At 41.5% G+C, this 10,369-nt stretch overlaps 1 protein-coding gene across 1 annotated transcript; it reads right to left on the reverse strand.

Annotated features, from left to right (window-relative positions):
* On the reverse strand, positions 1–10,357 carry OIP5 (Opa interacting protein 5). The gene is made up of 5 exons (XM_015864266.2): positions 9,992–10,357; positions 9,854–9,920; positions 9,552–9,674; positions 8,798–8,879; positions 1–7,766 (listed from the first exon to the last, which is right to left on the reverse strand). Exons 1-5 carry the CDS (start codon positions 10,263–10,265, stop codon positions 7,653–7,655), a joined length of 660 nt encoding a protein of 219 aa, XP_015719752.1. The 5' UTR covers positions 10,266–10,357; the 3' UTR covers positions 1–7,652.
* Between the last annotated feature and the right edge of the window lie 12 nt (positions 10,358–10,369).

A 10,369-nucleotide genomic window follows, 5' to 3' on the forward strand; every position in this document is an offset into this window, starting at 1 on the left:
CCCTGAAGTCCTTTTGACTCTTTTAACACCTTTGGTGGATCCTGCATTTACACACATCTTAATAAGAGAGAATGTAATAAGGTTAAGGGCTGTTGAGGAACAACACTGCAGCCTGTATCTGTTCAGCAGGCAATATCTAGCGTATGGATCATAGATTCTCCACCTCTGTACTATTGAGGATTCAGTATCTTGTATTTTGGGTAACTTCCAGCGTTGCTTTCCAGCTCTAATCTTGATTTTAATAACTTATGTCACTCCTCTGCTTTTTTCAGAAGGAAAACTTAGACCAGGGGAAGTTGAAATGAGTTAGCACTCAGTGGGCAGCTTGGGCTGGTCAAATAAGAGAGTGGTATGATTCCTGAGGTGCGTAGTGCTCTGTGGATGGCATCCTCTGATTTCCTAGGAAAAAACTCTCTTTATTTGGTGCCAGTGTTGCTCTTCACACATTTCCCCCTTTATAAGAACAAAATTCTCTTGTTGGTTTAGAGAGGATACTGCATCTTATTTTTCCTGAGACCTGCCTGTAAATGGCCATTAGGAGGAGGGGTGGAATGGGTGGCTCGGTTTTGTAATTTTAATAGGGTATATCTCTAAAGTCATTAATCAAGTAGCATGTTCTTTGGTGCAAAACCAGTAATCCTTGCAGAGTTAGTGTAGATAACAGCGTCCCCCCCCCCCCGCCTCTCTGCATCTAATGCATTGCCAAGAAAACTGAGTGGGGGGCCATTTACAGCAGAGCTCTGGGGGACTTGTGCTCATTTAGGTTCAGTTCTGAACAGAAGTAGCTGTACCATACTAAAGTAGTTTAGTGCTCGGGAGAATCGATTTGAAAAATACCTCTGAAACTGGAATGCAAAATAGCACAGTATGTAGGGGGAAGAATCCCTGATGCAAACAAAGCCATAAGATGATTTAATAAGAAAATAGAACTTTAGTAGCAATAACTGTTTTGCATGTGATAGTAAATAACTTGCGTTAGCAAGGCTGTACAGTAGAGTAGGTGGGTAATAACCAAATAAGTTTGTGGCGCTCTGTGCTGCAGGGAGTTGGGTGAAAGTCTCTTTTCCTAAGATGGGTGAATTCCTCTTAGTGTTCCTCTCATCGGAGGGAATTTGGCACTTGAATACTTAATTAACCTTATGCTACTGTTGAGCTGTATCATGTATCTGAAGCACTGTCAGTGAGTGCTGGGGAAGGGCAGGCAGTTCTTTCTGAAATATCCCTTCAGGTAGCTGAAGTTTCCCCATTTCTTTTTCATAGTTTAGTGCTTGCTCTGCCCCTCTGAAGGGAAATTAGATCCTTCCAAATATTGGACCGTGGAAAGAAACTGTTTCTGAAATTACAGCTTTACTGTAGGTACTTCTTCGTTTAAAAAGACAAATCTTGATATGGATGAATGACCAGTCTTAAAAAGTAAAATAAAATGGAGAGTATTCGTACAACCCAAAGGAGATTTTTAGGATTCTAAAAATGGTACTTTAAAGCAAAAATAATTTTAGACTCGCTAAACATTCTGTTTCAGACCATTGATTTCTGTTAGTGCTTGAAGTCTTACCGAGGCAAGCACCATGAAGCCTCTGGTTACAGAAAGGGATATTGATCTACAGCTGTAGCCTCTGCACCCAGCAAAGCATTTGCTGTCAAAGGGTTACATAAAAGAGCCGCAGGAGTTCAAAAGCATCCATAGCTGACTCTGATTTCAGTGCAGATACAGAAGTCTGTGGAGACTGCGTGGTCCACAGATGGCACTGTATTCTGAACAGAATTATTGCGTCAGAAGCTTAGATCTATCTGGCTAGATTTCTTCTAGAAAGCTGGAGTAATTTGGAATGCAATTTCCAGCTGAAGGGAGGCTTTGAATGTTTTGAGGTGAGACAGGGTGAAGCCTTTTGGCTCTTCATAAGTTGACAGCGGGATTATTAAGGGCTGTGAGTGTTTTTCATGGTATGAAGTAACCGAGATAAGCATAAATTGGTTCATATGTAATGTGTATGAAAAGCTAACTGATCTGGGAAGTTACAGTCAGCTTAAATTCCAGCTATTGAATTATTGATAAAATTGGAAGCTTTGTGATCCAGCTACATTAAATAAATTACACATTTCTTGTGATTGGCAAATACAATTACGTGATAATGAATTAATAATGAAAACATGGTCATGTTTGGACTTCAGAAACGTGAACTTTGTGACAGAACAGAAATTTTCAGGGTCTCATTAATTGAGAGAAGGGGAGGAAATCAAGACTTGTATCTAGGCAAGCTATCTGCATGTTCTTCTTAGTTCAGACTTCAGTATATAATATCCCAGAAATCAGTCTTCACAGCCACAAAGGAAATGCCTTTGCTTTTCAGTTGTTGTGTTATGGCATGATATTTGTTCCAAACTAAACTCCTGAGTTTTACTGCTTCTAAAACTATGTAGCAATGTTGTACGCTACAGCATTGTGGCATTTCAAGTGTGGTGACCACCACTGACATCATTACTGAGACCAGCCGTTCAGCAGTAGTAACCCCAGAGGTGACATGTAAATACCATTGCGTACCCAGTGGTGCTGCTGCAGTAGGTCTAGGCAGTACGTGTGGTGGGAGATGCAACTTGACAGATTGCAACTGCTGCACCTGAGCGTCATGTGGGACGAAAATAACAGGCTTGCAAAGGCTACTTGATGGATAACCAGTCTTAGAAATTCTGACTGCTTCTCTAGTAAGGAGTCTGGTCTTCCTTCAGAGGTTAATCCAGCTTGCTGTTCAGGTACAGAGCTGCATAATGGCAGTTCAGGTTAGATTCCATTGCTTTTCTTTTACTGAACAATCCAGCATGTTGCCCCTATAGCACTTTGATTGGCACACAAAAGCCAGCAGTCAAACCAGGGTGTCTCGTTTAGCAGTGCAGAACACTACCGTAATTTGTTCCCTTTCATTCTGCTCTGCACTTTCTCCTGAGTTTCGAGAAAGTGTGGGTGTACTTGACATAAGCAAGGAGTATGTTTCTGTCTCTGAGCCTACGTACCAGGTTGTAATGTAGGCAGATTTCCCACGGCTTCACAACATCTGAGGTTAAAGATAAAAGGTAACTTACTGTTCAGTGTGTCCCGTGTAAGTCTCGTCTGCTTCTCTCCTCTTCCCCTCCAAATGAGCATGTTTGCAGGTCAAATCAAAGGCGTCTGGTTTGTGATGCCTCAGGCACGAAGAACTGCGTGGAGAAACTGAAGGAAAATGGCACAGGCCCACAAACCAAATCTTAGAGCTAGTATTCTAATTATGCATGATTCACAATGTCTAGTGTAATGTAGTTATTACCAGTAAATTGAGATATGCATTTATACATAACGAAGCAATAGGAAATTATATACCAATAGCTTGAACTTCCTGCTTTGATTCTCAAATTTTGGGATTGTTTTGTTTTTGTTTTTAGAGAATGTGCTGCCTCCGTAGAGAAGGGGGCAGAATGTATAGATAGGGTCAGAAGCATGGCACCAAAACTGTAAATCAGGAACCAGGATCAGCGGAACTCGCCTTTGTAACCTCTTGTCTGGTTCGTATTAGTGCCCTGAGCATGTAAAAAGCAGGGCATGAACTAAGCATGTTTAGGGGCGAGATGAGGTTTCTCACCTGCTGCAGCTGTAGCAAAGAAAAGGGTGCAGAGTTTCTTACTTATGGTGCAGGGGGGAGCAACCGGTGGAAAAAGAGGAAAAAAAACAGTAGCAGAAACAACAGACTCAAAATGAGTGTAGTAGTTGCCAGACGGTAGGTAATAAGCTTGTCTGTGGTGAGAGAAATTATTTGGAGAAGACTGAAATTAATAAGCACAGTACATATATTTCAGGTGTTGAATAGCTTTTTAATAGACAGTATTTTCAGGTAACTCTCTAGCCACATAGGCAGCTGTACTGAAGCATACTGGTACCAGCCAGCAATAATGGCATCTGCAGGAACGAACCTGAAAATACTGGTAATCTTGTATATTTTTTAAGTTCTTTGAAAAGGAGATTTTTAAAAACAGAAAATGAGATTTGATCACTGAAGGTCTTTATCTTCTGCAACAAGGGTTGCAATATAATCTTTTTTTCCTTTATTTCACTTATTAAATAAAAGGGAACTTGGGTGCCATCTTTCTGTCACCTTTTATTCTGCTTTCTGTAATATCTCCCAAGTCCTTCAGTGAGTAACGCTGGCGGTTTGAAAATAACATAGGATGTGGCACAGCCGCTGTCAACAACACTTTTCCTGTTTTCAAGTAGAATACTGGCGTGTTACCGCAGAATTCCATACTTCTCGCTTAGCTTCATTTTGCAGGTGGGCTTAACTTGTGCAGGAAACTTCTCCATGTCCAGAGGCTCGGTCCTCTTTCTTAAGCAGAAAGAGGTGGCGTCTCGGAGGAAGGAATTGTGTCAAGTTAACTCCTGTTCCTGCTGGGTAGCCAACCGTCCATAAAGCTCCTTGATTTGGGTTTAGAATAGGGCCTTGTTTTTCTCACGAATGCTTTCTAGATATACAAGAATTGCCAAATAAATATAGGAATATTATAAGAGAAGATTTAATTATTTTACTGTACCGAAGTTAGATTAAATGAAATCCCTTGAGCCAGCTTCTTCAAGAAAAACTCGAACTGGTAAAACAAGTTGAGCCCAGCAATTAACTGTGGCCACCTAATGCTGAGTTGGGTATTTTTTTAGAACATTTCATGTGGTTTTAAACTGTTATGTATGTTTTCTCTTGTGTGATGAATAAGCACTTGAATCCATTCTTCATGCTTATCCTCTCCAATATAAAACCTGGGGAGTGAGCTCCTTTAGGACTTCAGTGAAGATACCTTCCTTTTGAGAAGTGAAATCTAACAGCAAAGGAGAAGTAGTAATTATAGATTGTTTAAGAATAGCTTACTACTTAGAAACCAGGTTAGAGAAGACTTCTTATGCTGAACTCCTGGTGGCATTACTCACGGGGGATAGTGGAGAGAATTACCGGTATCACTAGGATCTATGTACTCGCATTGCACGTGTTTTACATGGTAACAGTAAAAGAATGTTTCCCTGCAAATTCTGATGTTTTTTTCCAAAAGGCAGCTTGCTTTTATATCTATGCATCTTTGAGGATTTCGAGATAAGATTTTATTCTTTTGACGCTGTAAAGAGGAACTGTTTAAAAATGAACTTGGAAACTCTGCACCTGTATACAAATTTTTTTAGCAATAAAGCAGCACAGGCTGAGAATGCACTAAGACTTGATGTGTCGTTTGTTCAAAAGAAGGATTAACCAAGTTGCAATACACCGCTTCTTCAGGCAGGTGCTTCTTTTGGGAAGTTCTGTAATGCAGCAGTGAAGACACCACCTCCTGAGGACTCTGTTGAAGAAGCCACAGTTACCAACACTGCTGTGAACCTTCCGGAACTTCTTAGAGATTGCTAACTCTTAGGTTAGCTTATAAAACACCAATTGTATGATTGTTGCTTCACTAACCCGCTTCACCTCTATTTCTTTCATTTTCTGTTTGCTTTTCTCTTTAGGTTCCAGAGAAGACAACAGCCAGTAGCTCATTTAAGACTAAAACTATCTGTGGCCTGACCATGAGACTTGCTTTTGAAGGAGGTGTTTGTTTAAAGAGAGAGTCCATCAATCCTGAGCCAGACTGGCCATGGCTACATATCTCTCGAGATATCTAGCTAGAGGACATTTGGTTCCACATGAGGAAACTGAATATTTATTCATTAACTGTAGATTCCAGCAGAATTTGAGCCTGGGTCAGGGTGAAATTGAAAGCTGAAAAGTTCAAACATGACTTAAACTGGAGCCTTTGGTTTAAATTGCTGTCTTAGGAAATATTTGTTGCAGAATGCCGACAATACAGTTGCGTTTTATTTGTTTAAATTAAGGTGGTTTGCTTCTTAAAACAGGTTTTACTTAGAAAACTGTACTGCTGTGAGTGCCAGCAGGTCTGTTGGGCAGTAGTCAGTGCCATCATTTGATGAGCAGACACAAAGGACCACACAGTGACTCAGTGGAGCTGAAGTCTTCCCAGTTGAAGAGATAAGCCAAATGCAGTTTAAAAGTGAGCTTACAACACACATGATACTACTCAAGGTCTGTATAATGCATATTTGTGAATTTCATCATTTTTATTAAAAAGAATAGTTACAACTGTAAAGATTATATATAAAAATGCAACTAACAGCTGCTTTCTTTTCCTCTCAGGGGGTGGATTCTTTGCTAAATGAAGCAAGAGAACTTAATGCTGTTTCTATTGTACACAGTACAAATGTAAAGCTTTGTGACAAGGAAGGAGTCAATGTGAAAAACAGAAGGGCAAAAGTGAGTGGTCTCGTTATCAACCATGTTTCTGAGACTGATGCAACAAGAAGTAACTGCCACTTAGAAGTAATGCAGAGATGAAGTTACATAATGGAAAACACCTGATAGGGAGCGTGTTTGCACAGTGTGTTTAGTGACAAAAGCCCAGTTAAATACAAGCAGTTCCTTTAATGTAATTTAAATAATGAAGTCTTAAAAAAAAATAAATTGCTTGTTCTTGATCATGAAATAGTCAAATAGAACTCAAAACTTTACATGAGAATAAAGTGACAGCTATTAAAAACAACTGCTGTCTAGTTAAGGGTTCAGGCTAGAGCACATGCTGAAAAAGCATCTATCGTTATAGGCATTGAAGCAGATCTTAAGAGTGAGTAACGCTTCCTTCAGGTGTTTTGATAGCCCAAATTTAGCTGTCATTGGAAAGTACCACATTTCTGCACTTAAACAAGTTGTAAAACACAGATAATAACCATTGAAAATAACCATCCACAGCTGTGGAATTTAATAGAGATCCGCTTCCTTCCCAGCAGAACAGCTCTTAAGGCTGTGTTATTGCTTAATCAGAACAGACTGAGACAATCCAGAAGTCTTAATCAAAAAAGGCTCAAATTTATTGAAGGTAACTGCTCAGACTAAATTTGATGGAGCAGACAGAACTTGATCCACGCAGCCACGGGCCTGCATTTCCAGATGACTTTGGCAGAAGCCAGCATCGTACCTCAAGGTGAAATCTATAACCTCATGCTCGTTAGTTTTACACCATATAGATTCACCAAGCACAACTGTGCAGCTTCTAGGAAATGCTAACTTGCTCCTTTTGCAGGCCACACTTACAAGCAGATTCTTTCAAAGAATTCATTGGGAGGCTATTCAGAAGTCTGATATACCAGATGCAGCTAATGAACCACTTGACAAACAGCGAGCTGCCATGAATATTCCATGTGTATGAAAAGATAGAACAAAAACTTTAGAACTCCTTAGAAACCTTTAAATTACAACACTTCCTCTCAATTACCATTATGATAGTGTGTTTTGTATGGTTCTATAGGCCTGATTTTATTGTTGCAAAAAGTGTTCTGTCCTCTTCAAGTCATTATGGAGAATCACAGCCAAAGTAATACAGACTTAGAGAATTATGTGCTGCACAAGTAAGCCGTTCATGTTGGATTTTCAGGTGTTCCCCTTAGATTGAAGAGATGCACTGAAATGCCAGTTCTTTCTGTGTGCAATAAAATGACAGATCAGCCATCTGGTGCCTTACTTCATCAAAATGATGAAACTCAGCAGAGCTGCAGAAATGACTCCGGCAGTTCTTTAAAATGACATGTTCTTCCTTAGTATCAACTATTGCATGTGATGCAGAGCTCTGTTTTCTGCCATGTTATTTTGTTTCAGTTGTTCCACTTTCTTCATCAGCAAATCGACACGCACATGTGCATTCACAAGGTCTTCTTTCAGCTAAGAACAAAAAAAGAGATGGGAATTGTAAAATTAGAGGGCAAAAGTTCTGGGTGTTTAATGATACGCATCCCACTTTCGGTGGCTAAAGAGCAGATGACTTTCAGAACGGAAAACGATGCTGGACTGACTTTATGTTCTATGTCTAGAAAAGCCAAAACTAACCAAGACTCGAATCACAAACCTGTGCTAGAAAGAAATGAACGTGGGTCAGCATAACTAGTGTCAGAGATGCACTGAAACGCTCCACTTAGAGTTGCTGGAGCTTGGCTGTAATCAGGGCCATGTTTTCTAGTTACATGTTTTTACATAGCGAGATTTGGAGACTGTGACAGCATCGGTTTGGGACAACCCCTTAAAAATGCCATTTCTAGAGTCTGGGGTTGAAGTTAACACATGAAAAGCACCGTAGGCAAGATAGATCTTTTTATCTTCACATCTTAATGATGTATCTTTAAGATATATTTTAAAAAGCAAAGAATAGAGTCTAACACTTGCTCTGATCAATGCACAGCTTCTCTAAAACGCCACAACACATGTTTGCAATGAAGCACTTGTACTTTTACCTCAAAATAATCTATCTCAGCTTCAGGGGAACTTATGCCTGCATGGCATTTTTGTATTTTAGTGTCACTTCCCATATAAAAACACTGAAATCCATTTCAATCTAACAAATGTGTATATATTTTTTTAATTCTTCAACAGTGGCTTTTCAATTCCACGTAGCAATACACAACACAGGTAGCAATAGTTAGGAAAAGTTTCATTTAAAAAGGATTCTCTTTGTTTGTTTTGTTTTCAACATGTAGAGAAGTACCCTTCCCTCTTGGCAACATTTAGGTAGTTAAAAAGCCCCATACACATTCACTAAAGAAGAAAGTAAACAGCACACTTACGTCAGAAGATTAGCTAGAACTTGGTCTGTGTTGCAGATACAGTAATATTATGTTTCTGGCCAATTAAAAATACTTCAAATCAAGAAATATTAGTATTGCATGCTATTTTCATACAAAGTCACGTGGAAACCTTACTTTCTCCATTTGATCCTTTAAGGTCACAGCAGGAAATTTCACCTTAGAAGCTTCGATTATCATTTTGCTTTTTAAGAGATAACTGGAAAACAAGTGGGGAAAAACAAGAAAAACAGTTGCAAACAAGAAGTTGCACTCATTTAGACAGACTATTTAAGCTGATTTTAAAGCAGATAAAACTATTCCCTAAAGTTCTCCATAGAATAACATGTTTACTTCCAAATCATGAAGTCCTCTTGGTATCTGCTATTGAGGCACTGGCACAGGTTGCTCAGAGCTGAGGTGGATGTTCTGTCCCTGGAGACACTCCAGGTCAGGCTGGACCAGGCTCTGAGCACCCTGCTCTGGCTGTAGGTGTCCCTGTTAGGAGCAGGGGAGTTGGACTAGATGATGAGATGGCCTGTAAAGGCCCCTTCCAACTCAAACTATTCTGTGATTCTATAATCAGATCCATCTATCGCAGACTTGTTTTGATAGCTCACGTTAGTTAAGTGGACCTGGAACTGAAGGAGTCTCAGCACCGCAAATAGCTCAATTAAAACTTTGATGTAAGATAAGGAGACTCAAAAAGTACAAGGTAGATCAGATGGAATTATGACAACATAAAACAAGAACAGAACATTAACATCCCACAGTGATGCTCTGAGTCAGAAATAAAGCAGCTTTTGTTAGGTATGTTGGCTGTATTCAGCTGGAATAACTTGCAGCTTGCCATGAAGTCCCTGACCATCAGAAGCCAGGGCAGGGCACCTACCAGAAGATGCTGTCCTTGAAGAAACAGAAGAAGCCTCGGAGATAGGCCAGCTCTCTGAAGGCAGAATAAAGAACAATGCCCACAGCCGAGCCACACGACCGACAGGACAGTGTGTTGTACGTACTGAAAGGAAACACAAAACAATTATATTATTAAAAAAAAAGCTTCTGAAAGCACGGATACTGCTGCTCACTTGTCAGAGGGCACTGCATCGCTGCCTCTGTCAGGGCAGTAAAACACGTAAGACTGCAGTGCACTGTATAAGGGCATTCAACGTGCTGTATAAGGCTGTTGCTACGCACCATCCCGTCAGGGCTCCATCCAGTCCGACCAAGAGCGTCTCCTCGCACAGCACGTTGCCGGTGACTCCTGCGGACAGAGGATTAGCTCGTGTAGCAGCAGCGCGTGGCCCCATCCCCGCCCCGTCCCGCAGCACTGACTGAGGCACACGAGGAGCCCGAGGCGCTGCTCCTCCATGGCGCACAGATGCAGCGAGTCGCTCAGCACGGCCCAGCACCCGCGGCACTGGAACACGGCGGAATCCTCCGGCCGCAGCTCGCAACACCGCGGCGCCTCCGGAGCCGGAGCAGGTGGAGCCGGGGGAGGCTCAGGGGGGAGCGGCCGCTCCACCACGATCGTGCCGCGGATCTGCGGCTCCTCCAAGAACCGCTGCGGCTCCTCGAAGAAGCGCTGCAGGTGCCGCCTCACCGCCATCTCCGCCGCTGGAGCGCGTCTCCCGCCTCCTCCACCTCGCCATGAGGGCGCTGCTATTGGGCAGTAAAGCCGTCAATCCTCGCCTCGTTCTGCCGCCCAATCAA

Source organism: Coturnix japonica, chromosome 5, assembly GCF_001577835.2.
Source record: "Coturnix japonica isolate 7356 chromosome 5, Coturnix japonica 2.1, whole genome shotgun sequence".
In the NCBI taxonomy this organism is placed as follows: domain Eukaryota; kingdom Metazoa; phylum Chordata; class Aves; order Galliformes; family Phasianidae; genus Coturnix; species Coturnix japonica.

Coding starts and splice junctions, on each gene's coding strand:
- OIP5 (XM_015864266.2), bottom strand. CDS start 10,265: ATGGCGGTGAGGCGGCACCTGCAGCGCTTCTTCGAGGAGCCGCAGCGG. Junction 9,921..9,991: donor CGGGCTCCTCGTGTGCCTCA/GTCAGTGCTGCG, acceptor CTCTGTCCGCAG/GAGTCACCGGCAACGTGCTG. Junction 8,880..9,551: donor TTCAAGGACAGCATCTTCTG/GTAGGTGCCCTG, acceptor CTTGTTTTCCAG/TTATCTCTTAAAAAGCAAAA.